We start from the raw sequence: 21,797 nt of genomic DNA on the forward strand, positions 1-21,797 counted from the left end.
GGTGAGGTGAGGTGTGCTGAGGGGAGGTGAGGGGAGGTGTGGTGAGGTGTAACGAGTGAGGTGAGGTTGGGCCCGTGTGGCAGGGGAAGTGAGGTGAGGAGTTGTGAGGGCAGGTCTGGAGGGATGGGGTGAAGTAAATTAGTCCCCACCTTTCTATCTTCCCAAATATAGGCTTTTTTTTTTGCCTACTCTCTTCCTTCCTGTACATGTTGTGATCTTCAGTGACACCTTGTTAAATTCTTTCTCGTCATTTCCATGGAGATTTAGTGGAGGGCTAGAGATAAATCGCATAGTCCGAATGGCCGTGTTTACCTCAGAGTCTACAGTGATTCATTAAGATAATCCTCCAACACTTTTGTCAGAGAACCCTTTACCTTCTTAAAAGTTATTGCAAGCCAAGAGGCACCTGGGTGGCTCAGTTGCTTAAGCATCTGGCTTCAGCTCAGGTCATGATCTCACAGTTCATGGGTTCAAGCCCCATGTCCTCTGTGCTGACAGCTCAGAGCCTGGAGCCTTCTTCAGACTCTGTGTCTCCCTCTCTCTCTCTCCCTCTCCCTTGTTTGCACTCTGTCTCTCTCTCTGCCTCAAAATAAATAAACACTAAAAAAAATTATTGCAACCCAAAAGTGCTTTTATGTTGGTTACTATTTTTTTTTAATTTTTTAATGTTTGTTTATGTTTGAGAGAGAGAAAGAAACAAAACACAAGCAGGGGAGGGGCAGAGAGCGAGGCAGACACAGAATCCAAAGCAGCTCCAGGCTCTGAGCCGTCAGTACAAAGCCCGACGCGGGGCTCGAACTCACAGACGGTGAGATCGTGACTTGCGAGCCAAAGTCGGATGTTTAACTGACTGAGCCGCCCAGGCACCCAATACTGTTTATTTTGATGCTCAATTTGTTCTAAATGTGGCCAGTAGGACCCTTTTGACTTCTGTGTTCTCTTAAAGTTCTTTAAGCACGGATGAGCTACCCAGACACCCCTATGTTGGGGTTTTTAAAAATATTTAGTGTATTAGAATTTTAAGCTGAAAACTGTTTTATATTTATTCAGTGAAAATAGCAAAACTGAACCTGTGATGTGTAACAGAATAGCCTGGTTTGTCAGAAGTCACGATTCCCGTCCGCACGTCTGTGTTGGTCTGTTGTGATATCGTACATCATGTTTATAGCGGAAAACTTTGGCTAACTCCATTCTACACTTGTGAAATGAGAGTGAAAGGGACAAATGGTGATAACTAGGAAAACAGTTTTGATTGCAGACACTGGAAGGGTTTTAGGCCGGCCCACCAGGGTTCCGTGGGCCACACTTTGAGAACCATTGCTCTAAGGCCATCAGCAGCCCCGCCATTAGATGTGAGCTTGTCTAGACTCATCCCAGGGCTTCAGACTTGAACGTCTTCATCTGCTTTTCGTTTTTTCTCTTGCCTGGATTTCTAGAAAGAGATGAACTAGAGGATCCAGAGTTTGAGGTTGAAGTTCTTCCTCTGGAAGCGGAGAAGGGTGCTGACTTGGGACGCCGCTGGTAACGAATCCGGGGCGGCCCCCTGCTCCCCCCACCTCAGCCTGGGCATCCTCCGCGGAAAGGGGGAGGCGGGCGGGGGCAAAGCACCGCGCGAGGCAGCCGCTGTCCCTCTGCGTTAAGCCCAGGGACCGCCGAGGCCGAGGCCGAGGCCGACAGAAGGAGGAAACCCGCCGGCCCAGGCCGGGCCCAGGCCCGCCGCCAGCGGACCGCCTCGGGCCGCCTGGAGAAGCTGCAGGAAGAGAAGGAACTTTTCATTCAGAAAACCAGGTGGGCGTGGCGATGGGGGGGAGCCGTGGTGGGCGTGGTGGGCGGGGGCGGGGCGGCCATTGGTGGGCGGGGCGACCCGGCTTGCTGCCTTCTGACCGCGGTGACCTGCAGGCCGGCCTCGAAGGACTGAAGTCCCCAAGCCCCCGGGCTGTCCCGTGCGGAGGGCGCCCTTGGTCCTGCTGGGCCGGGGCCTTCCAGGCGCCTGCCCCGCCGGCCTGACCAGCGAAAACAGCAGCAGAGCGAGTCCCCCCAAAGTCTGTGAAGGAAAAGTCAAACATTCGGGAAAGCGGAAAACACGAGGTTGCAGCTATGACCCACGTGCCACTGCTGACCTTGGCCTGTGGGCGTGTGTGCACGTGATTTCTTCCTTGTCTGAGCCGATTGCAGGTGTCCCTCCTGCATACTTGTCCCTGAAGCAATTAAAAACCTCCTTCGGGCCACGCCCCCTGAGGAAATGAGCGCCCCCCCCCCCACGCACACACGCCCCGCTTCCCTGCGTGTCCTCCAGACGTGGCTTAGAGCCGGGGCTCTGGGTTTGGTTCTGTTGTTTCTATCACAGAATCTCGAGTTTTGGATCGAGATTCAATCCAGGCCCACACACTGGTCACCTGTCCTGTGGGATCTGCAAGTTCTAGAACGCCGATGCGGTGCTGCCGCTGTGTGCCCTGTGGGGGGCCCTCCCAGGCCTCTCCTCGGTGCCCGGACCGCCTGGGTGCATTCATGTGGCCAGTTGACGTGAGCTCTTATTTGGGCCGAGGTCACACAGGTGGCCATTCTGCAGGGCTTTCAGGAAACTGATCATGCAGCTTGATGTGTGAGAGAAACCCCTGGAAAAATGACGTCACCTCAGCCCCTAGCCTGGGCGAGGGGAGCCAGACAACCAGGGCCCTGGACGAGGGGGGGCAGGTGACCGGGACCCTGGCCTGGGCGAGGGGAGCCAGAGCGAAATGCCGGCACGGTCTCTGAGGGCCTGGACCTCAACCTGCCCGGAGCCCCACTGGCCTGTGACGACGGGGTTCAGCCCGGGGCTCCTGGGGCACAGCCGGCGGGGACCGGCCTCCAGGGAGCCGGGCGTCCGCATCTCCTTCCTTGCAGAGCAGAGCTGCGCGCTTGCCGCCGGAGGCTGGATCTCGTCACCAAGCAGCAGGCGAGCGTGGCGGCCCAGGTGGCTGCGGGGAGAGAGGCCGACAACACGTAGGTCGTGCGCCCCGGACGCCGAGTGGGGCGGGCAGTGGGGGCCCCCGGGCGGCAGCAGGGGACGTCCAGTCACCCAGCCGTCATCCACACCGACACCTGCTGCCTCCCAGGTGCGAGGAAGCAGACTCCGCCCCCCAGTGGGGAACAGACGCACCCCAACACGGAAACACAGAGACAGGTGGTCACGGGGACAGGAGAGCTGGGGGCCGTGTGGTCAGGAGGGGTGGTCACGGGGCAGCAGGGAGGCCCCCTGAGGGGTGACCTCCAGACTGGGACCTGAGAGGAAAACCACTCGCCTGCAGTGCCCGGGAGAGAACGTTCTGGGTGAGGATGTGCAAAGCCCCAGAAGCACCCAAAAGGAGGGGCCGCTCCGTGGGGACAGTGCAGGGACACCAGCGGGCTTAGGGGAAGAAACATCAGGACTGCCTTTGCCATGAGCCACCAGCCAGGTGGTACCACTACCGAGATGGGGGGCAGGGCAGGCAGGGGCTCAGCGGCCGGTGCGGCTTCCGCACGGGGGGACACGCCTGCTCGCAGCTTCACGCGCCTGCGGCTGGTGCCCACCTGTGACCCAGGTGGCGTCCGTGCTCCTCAGGCCCTATCGGTTTCAAAGCAGCCCTTTGAGGGACTCAGGGACACTGAGCGAGCTGCCCGGGGTCACCGTGTTGAGCAGGGATGAAGTGGGACTTTGGTCCCGGCGCTCTGAGCCGGCATTTGAATGTAGCTGCCCCACGTTCCCCCAGGAAGGGATGAGTGCCAGGCCCCACTGGCCCCCGGAGGGCAGAGGGCTGGAGGCTGGGGTTGCGGGGGTCACAGGACAGACAGGACAAGGTGCCAGCACTGTCGTGACGCCTGCAGCCCAGGCCCCGCAGGCAGAGCTGGGCTCCTGCTGGACCTCAACATCCACCCGACTCTGCGGGACACAGCGGGCTGGGCGTCGGGAAGTGAGGGCCGCGCCAGCTACTGGGAACCCTCCCGAGCCGTACGTGTGTGGGGTCCTGACCCGTGGTATTCCCGCACCCGGTGCTGAGGCCAGTGTCCCTGGAGGCTGTTCCCACGCAGGCCCACGGGCCACCGCGCGCATCTCAGCAGCCCCGTGACTACCTCAGAACACGCCTGGCCGGGCGGCAGCAAGAGGGTGCAGAGAGGGCTCGGAGCCCAGAGTGGCTGCTTCCAGTCGGGCGAGTGTGCTGGGTCCTTCCCGATCCGAATGGGCCCACAGCCCCAACAGGCCGGAGCCAGGGAACCCGGCTCCCAGACCCTGGGAGAGAAGCGGGCGCTGGTGCGGCCAGGGCAGCTGCTCCAGTGAGTTCCATGCCTGGCGGAGCAGCCAGAAGCGGGCACAGGAGCAGCCTGTCTTGGAGGCCTTCCCTGCTGGCCGGTGTAGACAGATTGCTCTCTTGAAAATGAAGAGGCCAGCTGAAGGCATCCGGGGATGGTGGCCGCAGGGGGCTTTCTCTGCGAGCCAGGCTGACGCCACCTCCCCACCTCCCCGGCCTCCCCCACCCCCGCCCCTGTGCCCCAGCAGTGCCGCCGTGGGCCGCCTCCAGGCGGTGTCCAGACGCCTGTGCACGGAGCTGGACAACGAGAAAGACGTGCAGTCCAAACTCACGGCCCTGCTGCAGGAGAGCGAGTGAGTCAGGAGGGGGGCCGGCCCTTCCTGTGCGGGGGCGGGACACAGCCCTTGTAGTTTGCACTGACTTTTAAGCTGCCTAGAAGTTGGAAGAGCGCTCGTTAAATGAGATGATTGAATCACTCAAAGGATAAGACTTCACATTTTTTGAAATGTTTCGCGCTTTCTCCATGTTTGCATTTTTGAGAACTATGACCTCCGCTTCTTCCCCCCTTTCCTGCTTCGTGCTTCCAGATAACAACCAGCACCGTGTTTACAGTGTTTCACAACCTTTCTAGACGCATCTCCCAGAATCGTCTTAAATATTCAGTGGACCAGGGTTTGGGTTATGAGCCTCAGCATTGCCTCTAGCTGCAGCAAAACCGGGATTTAGGAGGGGGTCAGATCCCTGGTGTCCCTGGTGCCCTGCCCCCCTCTCCTGGACGCTGGCCGGGCGGCCTCTGGCTCACGGAGGGCCAGGCCGCCTGCTGCTGGAAGGACAGCCACTGCCCCCCGCCCTGCCGGGGACTCTCGGGGGGCAGGAATCCGGCTCTAGCTCAGCCCTCCTGGAAGGTTGGCACAGTCCGGCCTGGGTCCTGTGGTGCTTCAGCATGATCCCATGGGGAGCCGGAGGACCGGGCATCTGCGAGCGAGCCCGGGGGGCGACGGGGGTTTGCGGGCCCCTGTCTGACGGGGTCTCAGCAGCCAGCGCCCCACTGGGCAGCGGTCCTTACTGAAGCCACGGAAACCGTGCTGGTCCTGCTTTGTCAGATCGCTGTGATCCATACACTTAAAAAAAAAAAACTTTAAAATTTTGAAACAAACTTAAGAAGAACTGCAAAAACAGCAGAAGCCTCCCGGGGCTCCGTGGCTCCAGCTGTCAAGTGACGTCCTTTACAGCAAGAGGGTCCCCCGGGGGTGCGCAGGGCTGACCGTCTCCAGCCGGGAAGACCCCTCATCCTTTCATGGACACTCATGACCTTGACCTTCTGAAGATCAGGGGCCAGTAAAGGCCCCTTAAGTTGTCTCTGCGTGGTGCTTCCTTGTGACCGTTGGCTAGAATACCCCCGGCGATGCCGCGTCCTCCTGGGGGGCCTCGACGAGGCGCATGATGGTGACCCGTCCCATCTCCGGCGGGGGGGCTTTGGAGGCTGGCTTGAGGCGGTGCCGCCAGGTTCCCGACGCAGAGCTGCCCATTTTGCTTTGGGAATTAATTCGTGCCGTGTGGTGGCTGGGAGTCCCATGCTCGCCGCCCGTCGGGCGCTGGTGTCTGAGTTCCCTGACGTTTCGTGCCCGGGCCAGCCACGATGGTGGCGATGGCCCCAAGGACGCGCTCGGGCAGCATCCCTTCCGCAGGGGTGGGCGGCCTTCTGCCCTGAAGAGCGACTTTCTCTTTCCGCATCCGTCTCTTTAGGGATGTGGACTCTGCGGCTTCCGTCTTATTCAGCAGCATGCGGTCACTCCCATCGCTATTTACTTTGAGCCTCAATCCTCCCGAGCGTGGCGAGTGGGGCCTATTCCAGGCGGGCTCCCATGCCCTGTGACATGTCCCTGTCCCTCTTTGGGTGCTTTCTGGCACCAGGACACGCTCCACGCCCCCCGATTCATCCCCCGCCCCAGCTCCCACCCCAGCTTGGCTTGTGACCGGGAGGACTGGTGTTGGGAAGTCTAGCGCTGGGCACTGGTGATGCCCGAGGCCGCAGGCGGGGACGCAAGTCTGCACGTCTCTGCCGCTGTCTTGACACCAAGTCTAACAGAACCGCAGGCTCATCCCCCTCCCCCCCCCCGCCCCGCACCCCCTTTCTGTGGCAGTGACCAGCCTGCGTCTCGCCACCCTCAAGGTTTTCACTGGTCTCCTTGGTCCCCACATGTAGCCGTCAGCTGACCCCTCAGCTGTCACCTCTGGGCCCCTCCTCCTGCGGCCGGACCCCAGCAGCCTGTCCGCCTGCCACGGCTCACGTAGGCCCGGCTGCTGCTGGACTGTCATTTGCTTCCTTGTTAACCCGCTTTACCTAAGTCTAATATACACACGAGAAAATGTGTCCCAAACATTCCTTTGTTCATCTCCTCAGTCAGCGGTCCTGCCCAGGTGACCACCGATGTGCCCTGTCCCCTCCTATTAAGTGTGTTCAGTGTGGGGCCTGACTTGACTTTGTCTTAGGCTGTGATTTCACGGTGTGTGAGTTCGAGGCCCCAGTCAGGCTCTGCACTGACAGTGTGGAGCCTGCTTGGGATTCTGTCTCTCTGGCCTCTCCTGGTCCCACTCGTCTCTCTCTCAAAAAAATATTTTTTTAACTTTTTTTTAATGTTTTATTTATTTTTGATACAGAGAGAGATAGAGCATGAGAGGGGAAGGGGCAGAGAGAAGGACACAGAACCGGAAGCAGGCTCCAGGCTCCGAGCTAGCTGTCAGCACAGAGCCTGACGCAGGGCTCGAACCCACGAACGTGAGATCTGACCTGAGCCGAAGTCGGAGGCTTAACCGACTGAGCCACTCAGGTGCCCCCCAAAAAATATTTAAAAAATGTTTTAAATGTGCAGAACCTTACCCCTTTTACCCCAAGGGCCTGTTTCCCCACTCCACACAACGGTTCCCAGTGACATCTGTGTTCTGGTGTGTGCTGGAAGTCCAGTGCATCCGAGGGTGTTTAGATTAATATTATTTTAGAGAGAGAGCACGTAAGAGGGGGGGCCGAGGGAGAGAGAGAAGGTCTTAGGCAGGCTCCACACTCAGCAGAGATGACCTGAGCCACCCCGGCGCCCCCACATCCACAGTTTTACGTAGCAGGAGTCGGGTTGCCTCCGTGTTCCTGTCTGCAGGAGGAGCCCGGGAGCGTCCGGGGTTTAACATGACGAGTGTGATTCCCTCCCCTTCCTGGGGAGTCGGGAACCGCGGGGCAGCGTGGCTGGGCTCCGGCTCAAGGCCCCTGGGAGGTTGGCATTGAGACGTCAGTCAGGATGGTGGCGTCGGGGCGTCACTGGGTTGAGTGGAGTGTTAGCTTACGCACCCACTCCTGCTGCCCGCCGCAGGGGCCCGAGGCAGTGATGGCGCTGGGCCGGGCACTGGGGGGGTTGAGGCCGGCGCAGCCCTGCAGCGGCGGGTAGTGTGGCCGGGCCATCGGCCTCATGGACAGGAGCCTTCTCTCGGGTGGGGTCCTAATGGCCTCACGCCCTGGGCCCGTCCTGGGAAGTCGAGCCCCCTGACCCTTCCCTAGGCCCTGCTGCCACCTCTGGGCCACCAGCACCACCACGAGTGCCACCACGGTCCCCACGGATCTGTTCCTTCACAGGCAGTCCCCCCAGACACACGTTCTTGGGACTCTGCTCCCAGGAATGATGCGCCTTCAGGCCCTCCAGTGTCGCTGCCGACCACGTGCTGGGCAGAAGCTCCCGTGAGCCAGGGACCCCGAGGTGGTCCCTCCAGGGGTCTCGTGTGCACCGCCATGCGGGCAGGACACCTGGATTTGTGACTTGGAGGCTCGGGGGGTGCCTCGCGCTCACTCCACAAATGGTAGTTGGGGACCTGCTGCACACCATGAAGTTCGTGATGGGTGCCCCATGTCACATGGTCCCTGCGTCCCTGGACTCGAGCTTCCGTCTCACCCGGACCAGCAGCAAGGCCAGAGGTCACGGGCAGGGAAGGCCCGGCTTGGCTCACACCACAGGCTCCATGCAGGGGCCGCCCATGCCCGGGGCAGGGTGCCCGCAGCAGGGGCCCAGCCCAAGAGCCTTATCTAGCGCTCCTTCCGGCCCCGAGGCAGGCAGCACGCACGGACCTCGCGTCCCGAGGTCGATGCTCACCCAGATGTCACTGGGCTAAAGCCAAGGGGCCCGCAGGGCTGCCTTCTCTCCTGCCTCGTCCGGCCCCCAGACGCACCCTCTCTCCCGGGCCCACCCGTCCTCTAGGCCAGCAGCCTCTCTGGCCCCCTCACCTTCCTTCCGCTGTCACCTTCTCTTTATTCAGAGAAAGTGAGAGTTTAGTGAAGCCGCCATCTTTTTCAGGCCTAGGGAGCCAGTAATCCATCAGCCATGGACCTGTCTGTGCCCAGACACCACCGGTCCACTGCCCACCCCTCCGTGCCCCGTGGTCCCCCCCAGCCCTGTCTCTCGCTGCAGAGCCCCAGTGCCACAGGGAGCCTCTTCAAAGGCAGCATCTCCCACCTGCGTCTTGGCCTACTTCAGGGTGGCACAGCGGTCCTCAGGCCAGGTGGGGTGGGGGCAGGAGCCGATGGGTGCCCGTGGACACTCAGGAGATGCACATCGGAGTTGGAGCCAGGCTGCGGCCTGCAGTGCTGTGGGTGAAGGGCGAGCCTTGCTCTCCAGCAACTCCAGGCCCGGAGGGCTTCCAGGAGGAGGAGCTGCCTTCAGGGATGTTTGTCAAAACCGCACATCCAGGCCCTCCCAGACACCCTGGAATGCATCTCCTCGGAGGGCACGACCCAGGTCTCCAGGACCACTACCAGCATAAACAGAATGCCTCTTGTTTGAAGGAGAGCCATATGGCACCTTGAGATCCAGAAGGGACAGCTCAAGGACGTCCCCAAGTTTGCCCAAGAGGAGGAGGCGGCCGCCAGGAAGTGCCTGCAGACACACGGGGCCACGCAGCCACCCCGGGAGGAGGGGGCCTTGAGGAAGGTGGAGAGGAGCCGGCTGCTGAGGCTCAGGTGGGTGCAGACCTGTGCCGGGCCTCTGCCCTTCTCCGGAGCCCGCTGGTCCGTGGTCCGGCCCCAGCCCCTGCCGGGGGTCCCGGCCCCTGGGGTCCGCCCTCCTCCTCCCTGCTCACCTCCGCCCACTCGTCGCCAGAGTTCCCTGCTGCCGCTGTAGGAGCCGAGACCCTGGACACCGGCAGGGCCCTCGGCCCCCTCCCAGGCCCTCACCCTGCCCTCTCGGCCCTCGCCCCCCCTTCCTCACTCTCCCCTCCTCGCCCTCCCGTGCCGGGCCCTCAGGAACACCTGTCCCCTCGGGAGCTGGTGCCCCAGGCGTTTCTGTTCCCGCTGCCCCCCCACTGCAGGAAGGCCACGTACCTCCAGAAGGAGCACGGGCTTAGGCACCAGAAGCTGCTGGAAGATGCCAAGAAGAATCACAAGGTCGCGGTGAAGTTCCTGAGGGCTTCCCTGGGAAGGTAGCGTTTTCAGACCCTTCCCACCGATGCCCTGGGGGAGATATGAAAAATACAGGAGTCCTTGGTTTTACAAGCCCTCAGTTTTATTATTAAGTCATTACCTTACTGTCAGAAAATAATAAAGTGTACTTTTAGTTTTGAGCTAATGTCCTGCTTATTTTCAGAAAAGGACCTGCGGTGAGTGGCCAGGGGCCTCTAGTCCAGAGAAACCTGCATCAGTGTTTCCTAGTGACTGACGTTCAACATAACACTTTCCATGTGCCTCAATGTGGTCACGTTTAATTATCTCCATGACGGACGTGACCCCAAGCGGTTCCGAAACCGCAGGTCAACACGCCTGGTCCTCGTGGTTACACACGTGCCTTCCCCAGGGTCCGCGCGCAGCAGAGGGAGGAGGAGCGGGCGTCCCGCCAGCACATGCAGAGGCGCATGGACGCCGTGCTGGCGCTGAAGAACAGCATCACTGCCAACAGGGTAGGCGGCTCACCTTGACCCTCGGGGCCCCACGTAGTCCTCCAGGAGCCCGCCGGGGTTTCCGGCCGGGGGGTCCACACCGCACGCCGCTCGGCCCGCCCTGCCCTCCTGATTCCCTGCCCCTCGGGACGAGGGTCCCATGGCCTCAGACGCTCCGTGAGGGTACGGAGTTCCCCCCACAGGTCTCTTGCCCCCGGTCCGTGCTGGCACTAGCCAGGTGCCTCGCCGGCAGGAAGAGTCCAGCACAGGCCTGTCCTCACGGGGCCTGGTCCGCGGGAGGAGCCGTGGCAGGGCTCCAGGGGGCCCGGGGCGGCCGTGAGCAGGGGTCTGGAACAGGGTGCCGTGAAAACGACCACCAAACGCCGAGTAGGAGCGAGGCGAGATCTCACTCACGGCCGGGCCGAACCTGACCCCCTGAGGTGGAGGAGGAAAGTGCAGAGAACGGCCCGGACCGAGGCGGCGGGGGGCCCTTATGGACCTCAGCCAGGCAGAGGACGCCAGCATCGCTAACCCGGCAGAGCTCCACAGCGAAGGTGTCCGAGGCAGTGCCTATGAGACTCCCTACGGGTTGGCGCTGGCCTTGGCCTGGCCGGAGCTTAGTGAAGGGAGTGGGGGCCCATTTTCCCACCAGTTACCTGGTCAGCAGCCGGCGAGGCCACAGAGGCGGGAGGCGGTCAGCACCTTCTGACGGCGTAAGAGGGAGCTAGAGGCTTTCACCCCAGGGCCTCAGCGGTCCTCGCGCGTCCGCCCCAACAGCGAACGGGGGGGCGCATTCGCAAAGCAAAACAGCCAGTTAATGATTTTCGTTTTACTGAGGTTCGTTAACCTATGACAGGGTCCAGGATCCTGCTGGAGGAAGGGACATCCCCCTGGGGCCCACGGGTGTGGCAGTTAGGCCTGGAAAGTGGAGAGGGGAACAGCATTTGCAAAGACTCAGAGGCAAGAGTGAGCAGGCCTCGTGGAGGAGAGCCCGGTGTGGCAAGCGGTGCAGAGGCCAGCGGCCTGCCCTGCGGCACCGAGATGACAGCTCAGGTGGCGGGAAGCCCCTGAGGCTTTTATGGAGCCATGGTCAGGGGCACCAGGGTGGCTCAGTTGGTTAAGTGGCCGACTTTGACTCAGGTCACGATCTCACAGTTCGTGGGTTCGAGCCCAGCATCAGGCTCTATGCTGACAGCTCAGAGCCTGGAGCCTGCTTTGGATTCTGTCTCTCTCTCTCTCTCTCTCTCTCTCTCTGACTTCCCCTCCCCCCCGCCCCATGCTCGTGCTCTGTTTCTCTCTGTCTCAATAATAAATAAGAACATTAAAAAATTTAAAAAAATAAGAGCCACGGTCAGTAGGTGGGCGGGGCCAGGCGAGGGCGGGGGTCTGCACCTGTATGCGGGCATCGCAGAGCTGAGCTCACCAGAACCCTGCGGGTGTGTGTGTGTGTGTGTGTGTGTGTGTGTGTGTGTGTGTGTGCGCGCGCGCGCGCACGCTCACTTTTCTCTATTCCCAAGGAAACACTCCGGAAATTCCAAGCATGGGGTCAGGCCAGGGTAGAGCTGGCTGAACAGAAGGCTCAGGCCGAAAAGGAGATGATTCTGGCTCAAGGTGGGGACACTTTCAAGTACCTTTTCCATCAACGCCGGCGCCAGGAGCTGGAAGCCCGGAACCGGTGAGTGCAAGGTGGCTTCCCGGGGGTGGGGGGGTGAGGTGCCCGCCTGGGCCAAGGGAGGCCTGGCCCTCACAGTTAGCAAGATGCTGCCCCCCTGGGCTTCCCCCCTGGATGGGGGCTCCAGCCCTCCCTCCACACCCCGCTCCCCACACCCCAACAGGGGAGGCCGCCCACGGGCCTCAGAGCACAGACCCATCGGCCCCATCACCTCTGGCGCAGCCCCCCTCGGGCTCCTGGCCGGCTTCTCAGGAGCTGCCCCAAGCCCCCGACGCAGCTCACTCTCTGTGTCTCCGGCCGCTCCGCGGGGGGCTGTGGGCAGCCTGGGCTCACACCCTCGTGGCCTCCACTTTCTGATTCCTCCAAACGGGCACTCGGTGCTGCCTTCTCAGTGCGGCCTGCACCCTCGGCCTTCACCCCAGACCCTCCTCCGCCTGCAAGTTCCCAGGCCACGCTCCGCCCTGCCTCCCGCCCCCACAGCCCTCTGCAGGCACTCTCAGAGCCAACCCAGGTTCGCCCTCCTGGTCCTCTCCCTGGGGACGGCATCTCTTGCCAGGGAGTCTCGGTGCCCTGGCTGTCACCACAGGAGCGTTGCCTCCAGCCTGTCCTGCTAGGGACTCCCAGGGGCAGCTCCACCACGGGTCTTCGTTGGGCGCAGGCCTGGGACATAGGAAGGGCCAGCAAGCACTGGCTTGAGTGAAAGAATGAATGAGCGAAGGAATGAATGAGTGAGCAAGCAAACGGCCTCGAGCCCCAGTGAGACCTCGGTCAGTGCCCGGCAGAAGCGGCCGGCAGGAGTGCCCGGCTGCCAGCCTGGAAGCCCGAAGCACGAGGCACGACCCCATGGGGTCCGGGTTTATTGTGGGGTCTGGGCCTGGCAGCCTTCCTGGGCCTCGTCTGTCTGCTCCCTCAGGAGCCAGGGGGCTGGGCCAGACTCAGTCCTAACAGCCCAGAGGCCGGGCAGCTCCTGGGGGAAGGACCCCGAGGGCAGCCCGCGGCTCGCCCCCCTGGTCCCACACGGCGGTTCCCCACAGCGCCTTCGCGGAGCAGCAGAGGCTCAGGAAGCAGGAGATCGTGGCTCGGATTCTGAAAGAGGGAGCCGAGGAGGAAAACAGGAGGAGGAAACAGTCTTCTCCCACCAAGGCCACGGGCCAGTTGACTCGGAGAGATAAGACGTGGGGCTACATCTCGGACGTCTGTGAGGACAGGGACACGGTGGCCCTTCCCAGTAACCTGCTGGTGAGCCCGAGGTCCCTGTTCAGTCACGTGCACGCCCCTGCAGGGGAGCAGACGCATGACCTGAGGGCCCGCTCCCGTGTCCCGGGGACATTGCTGGGCCCGAGTCACTGTGGAAACCGATGCGGAAACTACGGTCCTGCGCCAGGACGTCTTCCAGGCTCCCTCCTCGCGGGGCCCCGGGCGGGGGCGCACGTTCCCGTGTTCCCCACGGCTCCTCTCTGAATCAGGCGGGCTGGCGGGCCACCTGCTGTCCCCCTGGGAGCTGCCCTTTCCCCGGTAACGGTGCAGGTACACGGGGCCGAGACCCAGGGCTCTGGTGCCTCACCCACGCCACTGCAGGTGCGGAAGCCCGAAGCCACCACGTCCCCTGCAATGAGATTGGCTCAGGTCACCTTACCTGTCCCTAGACAAGAAGGCAGGCAGTGGCCGCAGGCCGGTCTCGGGCCCTGGGGCTCTTGTGCACATGGCTGTCGCCACACTGGCGCCAAGGGCTCTCAGCCCCCCGAGACCAGCTGCTTCCGTGTCCTGCACTCACTCACCCGTTCGTGCCTCATTTACTGAGGGCTGACTCTAGGCCAGTCCCCCCAAGGCCGAGGTTGGTGACCTGAGTACCTGTCCCCAGGGGTGAGGAGCACGGACATCAGGACCCCCTCCTGAGCCCGTTCAGCACTCCCGCTTCTGCCCCCGAAACCTGAAGGCGCAGGTCGCTGGCTCGCCCGGGCCTCTGCAGAGTCTTTGCTCTGTTCCCAGGCGCATTTCCGGGCTCTGGGCACTCCCCAGCCCCCGGCTCTGGGCAGTTTGCCCCTCCGGGCGGTCACACCTGCCGCCTCTGCCCCACCCGCCCTTCCGTCCACACTAGGTGTCCTGTGTCTGCGGCCGCACCCCGTCTGCTTCCCAGCAACTTTCCACACATTATGGCCAAGTCTCCCTCCATTCACGTCTGATGCTCCCTGGAGGGAGGCCCCACGCCGTCCCTTCTGGAGCCCCGTCCCGGACCCCGCATCCTCCAGGCGGAGGGCCTTCCCAGGCCGTGGCTCATAAAAGCACACATTAGAAATAGCACAAGACTGAGGATCGGTGAAGGAACTGTGGCTCATAGCCCGCATTTGGTGGACGCTTGTGGGCATGGGAGGGAAGACGTGATGATGTCTCAAGACTCCTATTCGAAAAGTTACAAAACGGACTGTGTTCTAGTCTCCAGGTCAGAGGAGAAGAACCGGGGAGGAGCTAGGTTGTCCGTAGCCACGCGCCCAAGGGGCTCGTGGTGGGCCTTCCGTCCTTCCCTGGTGGGTCCGTAGAGTCCCCGTCTCCTGTGATGAGCTACTGTTCCCCTCCCCCACAGCAGGACAGCGAGGCGGTCACATACCCCAGAGCCTCTCAGTTACTGGGAGCCGTCTCCTATGAGTCCATCCACGGGGACCCCGGGAGCATCACCTGGGAAGAGGACACGCTGGCCGAGCCCGAGGTCCCCGGGCTTTGGAAAGAAGACTACAATCCGCGCCAGGTGAGCGCTTCCTGCTCTCGGTTTGGAGAAGTTGGACGGTGGCCCCGACGCCAGCTGACCCGGAGCCAAGGCCATGGACAGAGCCCCTTCCCCCATCCCTCGGGTCCCTCGGGGAGGCGCCTGTGCTCATGCTGCTCGAGGAAACACTGCTCCTGTCGCACATTTCAAACCTTTCTCTTGGCCTGATTTCAAAATCTGGAAACCACCCTCCAACCATTACTTCCCGTAAATCCAGCGGGTCCCGCTCGTCCATCTTTCCATTCCCTCTGCAGTGAGGCTCGCCGGCCTCCCCCCCGGCGCCAGGGCTCCCCTGAGAGGCCCGCCTGCTGGTCGGGCCCCCCTGCCCTGGCTGCTCTGCGCCCGCTGATGGCCCCGCGTGGCCTGGCTTGCCCTGGAGCGCGGCCATTGTTTCTGTGGAAGCCCAGGTGGCCGAAGACGAGGCGGACAGGAAGCCCGTGGGCGGGACGAAGATGGACAGGGACATCCTGGCGCGCACCATGGAGCAGCTGCGCAGCAGGGTGACCCACAGGCAGGTGGCGTCCGGACACGAGTTCAAAGGCCGCCCCTTCAATAGCAAGCCTGAGCTCATTCACTTCAAGGTGAGGAGGGACGCAGCGCCGCCGGGCTGCCTGGTGCTGAGGGTGCTGGCGGGGGTCAGACACCAGACCCAGCCCCAGGAGGGGACCCGTCCCGGGGCACAGTCTCCCTGGAGAGGGACAGTGAGGAGGTCGGTGCTCGCACTTAGTCACAGCCGCCAGCCTACGGGGAGCAGGGGGAGGGGAGGGAGGGCTCCTGGGATGCCACTCGGGCCCCAGTCCTTCCAACAACGTGGGCCGCCGGCCCCGGAGCCCACACCACACCGTCCGAGGCCCCTGCCCCCATCCCGACACCCCGTCGTCCCAGGGGGTCCTTGCCCGGGTCGGGAAACCTTGGGAAGTGTCCCCAGCCTCTGACCAGGACACTCCTCTGCTCGTCACCGAGACCTTCCTCCTGTCACACGCTGGCCTTCCGGGGGCACAGGCGAGGCCACCAGGTGCTCCCTGCGACGCCCTCCCCGGGACAGGCTTGGAATAACCCCTCTGACCTTTCCAGGACTTTGACATCGGCAAAGTGTACAAGAAGAAGATCACGCTGATCAACGCCACCTACACCATCAACTACTGCGAGCTGCTGGGCGTGGAGGAGCAGCTCCGGGACTTCATCCGCGTCGAGTGAGACGCGGGGGGCGCGGGGCGGGGGCGCTGCCACGACCTTCTTGCCCGCGGCCTGGCAGCTGCTGTCTTCCCACGGTGCCGCGGCCCGAGGCCAGCCCCGGTGTGCGAGGCCAGGGCTTTGGTGTGAAGGGTATGGCCGCCCTGCTCCAGGACTGTCCCCTCCCGCTGTCTGCGTGTCCCCTGTGTAGCCAGGTTTCTGTCTCCGTCCTCGAGGCCCCGCTGCTGCGTGACATGCGGTCCCCTCTGCCGCTCCTTCCAGCCCCTTGAATACTTGCTTGTCTCCTGCTTTACTCTTTCCCATTTTTCTCATGTTCTGTGTCTCTTGCCGCGTCTGCTGTACTGTTTCTCTTCTCTCCTGCTCCGTGGCGTGTTGCCTTCGGCTTTGGGAAAGTTTCTTCTGGTTTCTGCCGGCTTTTTGTGGACGGGTCTGCAGGCCCGAGAGGCCAGGCCGGCTCCTCACCACCCGGCCCCACGCCTCTCCCCGTGGTCCGTGCTCACTGACCGCAGGACACGCTGTTCTCTTCCGGGGGCTGCCTGGGGCTCAGACGTGGCACCTCTGTTCCCCCTTCTCTCCTCCCGTCAGTGTACCTGCAAAGGCGTGTGGGCAGAGCGTGGCCAGAAATCCCTGTTCATCTCCAGCTTACCCTGTCCTCCGTTCGTGCTGGAGGCTCAGGATTCACTTGTGGCCTGCTGGCTTCCATGTTGGTCTGCGGGTCTCTGGGGAACTTGGGGCCCAGACTTGGGGTATCAGCCCCCCGGCGCCCTGAAGCACTCCTCCCCAGGCCTGGGGCTGGGGTCTGATCGGCAGCTACCTCCCCTCCTGAGCTGTCAGCACAGAGCCTGACTCGGGGCTCAAACTCACACCCTGTGAGATCATGACCTGAGCTGAAGTCAGATCCTTAACCAACTGAGGCCCCAAGCGCCCTCCATCTTTGATAATTTTAACATGACATCTTTAAAGTCTCCGTCCAAGCATTCTCTTACCCGAGACCTCGGAGCGTGGCCCTGCTGTCTGCGTGCGTGTTGTGGGCTTCCGCGTGTCCTTTCCAACCCGGGAGTCCCCTCTCACCGGGGGGCTCTGTCCGCCCGAGTCTCTGTGATGTGGCATCAGGGGGCTCCCCTCCCCCCAGAGAACGTGCGAGGGGTCATGACCAGCCGGGCAACAACTACATTCAATGTTTAAGCTTGTATGTTTCTGTTCCAAGCACCTTAGGTAAAACCCAACCTTGTGAAAACATGCCTCATGCTAGCAATTCTCTGGAAGCTTCTTGGCCTCACCTAAGATCCAGACCAAGACAGACCGACGGCCCTCCAGTCTCCCTGTGAACTGGGGGCTCTTTTCCTGGCTCCTTCACCAAAAGTGGGGTTCCGAGGGTGCCCGCTGCGTGCAGGGCCCGTGCTGCCGCCAGCTGGCTCCCGCCCCCACACTGGTGTTAAAGCCCCGATGCTGCCCGTCCCCAGGGAACCGCGGCTGCTGCCCCCCACCCCGTGACATCTGTTCCCTCTGAGGACACCCCCCACTCGCCCATTTACGCGCGGGTCCCCTGGGGCCTGGGCACCAGGGCTCGGCGCCACGATGGGCGGGGAGGGCTCCGCTGGCGCCTGCTCCGCCCCGTGGCTGCTGGGAGCCTCCCTGTAGACCTGATGACGTGCCCCCGGTCATTGTGCCTACAGCTTTGACCCCCCTGGTCCCATGTCAGCCGGGATGTCCTGCGAAGTCCTTGTCACCTTCAAGCCCATGGTGAGTGTCTTCCAAAGGCAGACGGCGTGCATGGATTGTGGGCGGGGGCGGGCGGGGGCCCAGGGGTGTCTGCAGACACAGATGACGGAGGAAGGACGCACAGGTCGCGGCAGGGGTCACACAGGCCCTGTTGTGCCGTTTTATTTCCCCGCACTTCTGGCACCTTCCTGCTGTCGGGCAGAATGAGGGGCCCGCCCGACGGCTCCTGGCCAGCAGCTGGGTCTGCCGGTGCTCCTGGGGCCAAGCAGGGCCTGGCAGAATGTTCGGACGGCCTGGCCCGTAGAGGCACAGCCTGCGTCCCCCGGCAGTTACACACGTCATGGTGGGTGGGGCGTTCTATTTTTTAGATAAACAAGGACCTGGAAGGAAGTGTCTTGTTTCTGGCCCAGACGGGCCGCTTCTCCGTGCCCCTGAAGTGCTCCACGAAGAAATGTGCGGTAGGTCAGACGCTGAGCAGGAGGCGTGTCCGGCTGTGGGCCCAGCCGAGCAGGGCAGGTGGGAGCACGCGGGCCATGCCGGGAGGCAAGTGCCCGCATGGACGCGGGGACGCGGGGCCGAGCCCGGGCCGTGCAGGGCCCAGGCCGCGGGGACCTCGGGTCCCCTCTCAGGAGCCGCCGGCCCCTCGGCAGCTCTGTGGTGGCCCCTCGACTTCTAATCTGCGGTCACCGTGCCGTGTGTTACGCCCCAAAACTGATACCTGAAGTTTGTGCCCTTGACCCCCTTCCCCTGTTTCCTCGCGCTCTGCTCTCTGCGTCCGGGGGCTGGATTCCATGCCCGCAGGAGGCGGCTCCTGGCCGCGGGATCTGTCTTTTTCCGTCCGGCTTCTCTCGCTTGCCCAGCGCCCTCCAGGTCCATCCCTGCTGTTACAAATGGCGAGGTTTCCTTTCTTTTAACCCCACTGTGTGCACACTCCACCTTCTCCTGTTCATCATTGACAGACACCTAGGCTGTCCTCCCTGGTCGGTTATTGTAAGTGTGGCTGTGAATGTGGGGGTGCAGACAGGGGGGTCCAGTTAGTGGTTTCGTGTCCTTTGGATGTATTGTCAGGGCTGTGACTGCCGGGTCTAGGGTGGTTCGATTTGTGGTTTCCGAGGAGCCTCCACCCCGGTCTGCCCTCCCACCAGCGGCGCCCGGCCTTCCCCTCTCTCCGCATCCTCGCCGACAGCTGCCGTTTCCTGCGCCGGCAGGTGTGAGGGGGTCGCCCCTTGTGGCTGTGATTGCGTCCCCCGACGGGAGGGATGTGGGGCACCTTCCCTTCCATGTACCTGTCACCATCACGACATCTTCTGAAATGTCTATTCAGATCTTCTGCCCAGTTTTTTTATTCATTTTTTAAATGTCTATTTATTTTTGAGAGAGAGAGAGGATGAGCAGGGGAGGGGCAGAGTGAGAGAGGGACACAGAATCTGAAGCAAGTCCCAGGCTCTGAGCTGTCAGCACAGAGCTTGACACGGGGCTTGAACTCACAGGCTATGAGATCATGATCTGAGCTGAAGTCGGACGCTCAACTGACTGAGCCACCCAGGCGCCCCATGTCCACTTTTTTTTTTCTTAATGTTTATTTATTTTGAGAGAGAGTGCGTGTGTGCATGAGCAGGGGAGGGGCAGAGAGAGGGAGAGTCCCAAGCAGGCTCTACCCTGTCAGCACAGAGCCCGATGTGGGGCTTGAACTCACAAACCATGAGATCATGACCTGCACCAGCCAAACGCTCAACCGACGGAGCCCCCCTCTGCCCAATTTTCAGTGAATTGCTTGGTGGTTTGCTATTGAGTTGTGTGAGTTCTTTATACATTTCACTTTTCACTGTACTCACTTTTCACTTCATTTGCCTTCGCTGTGCAGAACTGATTCTTTTTAAAACTTTATAATTAATGTTTACGTTTTCACTATTGAAGTGGAGTCGCCATGAGTGTCACGTTAGTGTCGTGGGTGCCACATAGTGACCGCACACCTCCGCCCCCGGGTGCTCACAGCGAGTGTGGTGGCCCCAGATTCTTGTTTTAATTAAGAAAATGTCGAACACGAGGAAACCAGGAAGCCGCACCGTGAATGCCGGGCACTGCCTGCGTCCCATCTGTGGCGTTCGCCCCGTCGGCCTCCTCTGTCTGTCTGTCTGTCTGTCCTGCTGGCGAAGCAGCACTCGCCTGACACTCGGCACGGCTCCGTCGCAGACCCCCACGTGCATCCCGAACGGAGAAGGAGGTTCCACGCAGAGCCGGCCGGGCATCGCCTCCCCGAGTGGATGGGTCCGCGCCGTGACGCTGCGTAACAAAACCTCCCACACTGAGCGGCTTCCTGCGGCCTCGAGCACTCTGCCTCCGGGTCACAGACACGCAGGCGACTGTGGTTTGGCTGCCCAAGCCGGGCTCCACCAGGCGGCAGCTCCAGGCACGGGTGAGCGGGGCGACGGCTTCGGGGCAGGAACTTTCCGCGGACGGTGGACGGAGGCCGCAGCTCATGGAACGAAGGCCAGCCTCGCAGGCACGTTCCAGAACGCTCGCATCCCCTCTCCTAGCCATGCTGACTGGAGCAGGCACCTGGCGATACACAGAGGTACCCTGGCCCGGGTGGCATGGGAGGCGGTGGTCTGGGGTTCTCCCCGGCACGCGGGCATGCCCAGCCAGCACCCGTCCTGTCCACACCCCACGCCAGCCGCCCGGTCCGCCTCCTGCGTCCTCCCTTCTGCCAGCCAGGCTCCCGGGGGCCAGCCCTGAATGTGGCTGCGGCCTGCGTGGTCCCGTCTCTCCTCCCCGCCCGGGCCGTCCACGCTTGGGTGGATTAAATGCACTCACAGCGGCGGGCACCCACTGTCCTTTCCAGAACTCTATCCGGGGCCGCCCTCCCCGCCCCAGGCCCCAGGCGTCTCCTCCCACTCCGTCTCCAGGGGTTTGGAAGCTCTAAGTGCCTTATGTAAGTGGAGTCACGTGGTGTTTGTGCTTTGTGACAGGCTTATGTGACTTAGCTCGCGTCCTGGAGCGTCCCGCAGGCACATCTCCCCTCCTGTCGCCCGGGTCTGCACGCCTCCCTCGTTTCCTGCGTGGCTGTCTTCTTTTGTGTTGCAGTTGATGTTTTTTTTATGGTGAAATGTTTAAGTTCCTTTCTCATTTCCCTTTGTGTACATGCTGTTACTATTTTCTCTGTGGTCACCACGGGAGGACACTGAATGTCCTGAGGTTAAAGCACTTGGGTTTGGATTTATAGCAGCTTACATTCAGAGGCCTGTGGTCCCCGCTCCCTACAGCTCGGTCCCACCCCCTTCAGTTGTTAATGTCACAGAACTGCATCTTTGTGATTGTGTGTCCAAGACCACAAACTAATATGCTCGAAATGCATTAGCCTCTTAGAGCAAAATGTGGAGTCACAAACCAAAGTGATGCTAACATCAGCTTTTAGACCAATTCCTGCTTTAAATAAAGCAAGTATTAGACTGAAATCACGAGGGAGACACACAGCGCAGTCACAGACCACTGTCACAACCGCGCCAGCTGGGGGACCGCCGGCGGCCACCGCTGTGGAGGCTGCTTCTCCCCCTCTGGCCGCGAGCGCCTGTGTCCCGGGCTCCGGAGCGGCTCACCTGGGAATGTCGCGGTTTCTCCCGCACTTTCGAAGGACACTCTGGCTGGAGAAGGGTTTTGGTTGACGGTTTTTCCCTTTGGGCCCTTCATGCCGGCCGCCCCCGCTCTCTGGCCTCGTGCGCCGGTCACTTCTCCCCCGCGGCTCTCGGGGCCTCTCTGTGTCTCAGAGGTTTGATGATGGCCCATCTCGGTGTGGGTCCCTTCGGGTCCGTCGCAGCTGGAGTTTACAGAGCTTCTTTGATGTTTATATCCCGTTGGGAGTTGGGGCCATATTCCTCTTCTTCCGCTGCTGGGCCGCCCGTGATGGGACGCCGGTCCGCACACGGTCCCGTCGGCCCTGCTCGCTCTCCGTCAGATTCCACACCCCCACTGTCCTGTCCCCATGTCTCTGAGTCTTTCTTCCTGGCTGTGCTGGTGCTGCCGCCAAGGCCAGTCTCCAGGTGAGAGCTCCGGGTGACAGCTCCGGGTGACAGTCTCCGGGTGACATGGAGGCAGAGCGCCGCATCTTGTACCCAAGCCACCTCCCCGCTGAGCACGGCCGCCCCTGCAGCCCCTTCCGCGGTGGGGGGACGGCCCCGCGGTGGGGGACGGCTCCGCGGTGGGGGGACAGCTCCGCGGTGGGGGGACGGCTCCGCGGTGGGGGGACAGCTCCACGGTGGGGGACGGCCGCGGTGGGGGG

General features: G+C 62.0%; 1 protein-coding gene across 1 annotated transcript in view; it reads left to right on the forward strand.

Moving 5' to 3' along the window:
- Positions 1-21,797, forward strand: part of CFAP74 (cilia and flagella associated protein 74) — a 59,251-nt gene that overhangs the window by 11,157 nt on the left and 26,297 nt on the right. The window contains 16 exon segments of the mRNA XM_029945946.1: positions 1,437-1,521; positions 1,642-1,788; positions 2,884-2,982; positions 4,514-4,618; positions 9,088-9,261; positions 9,609-9,719; positions 10,091-10,193; positions 11,690-11,847; positions 12,879-13,083; positions 14,429-14,587; positions 15,013-15,186; positions 15,680-15,798; positions 17,476-17,542; positions 17,890-18,209; positions 19,678-20,096; positions 21,474-21,558. Of these exon segments, the coding sequence (XP_029801806.1) occupies positions 1,437-1,521; positions 1,642-1,788; positions 2,884-2,982; positions 4,514-4,618; positions 9,088-9,261; positions 9,609-9,719; positions 10,091-10,193; positions 11,690-11,847; positions 12,879-13,083; positions 14,429-14,587; positions 15,013-15,186; positions 15,680-15,798; positions 17,476-17,542; positions 17,890-18,209; positions 19,678-20,096; positions 21,474-21,558 (2,530 nt within the window).

The sequence above is a fragment of the Suricata suricatta genome, chromosome 8, assembly GCF_006229205.1.
Source record: "Suricata suricatta isolate VVHF042 chromosome 8, meerkat_22Aug2017_6uvM2_HiC, whole genome shotgun sequence".
Taxonomy (NCBI): Eukaryota; Metazoa; Chordata; class Mammalia; order Carnivora; family Herpestidae; genus Suricata; species Suricata suricatta.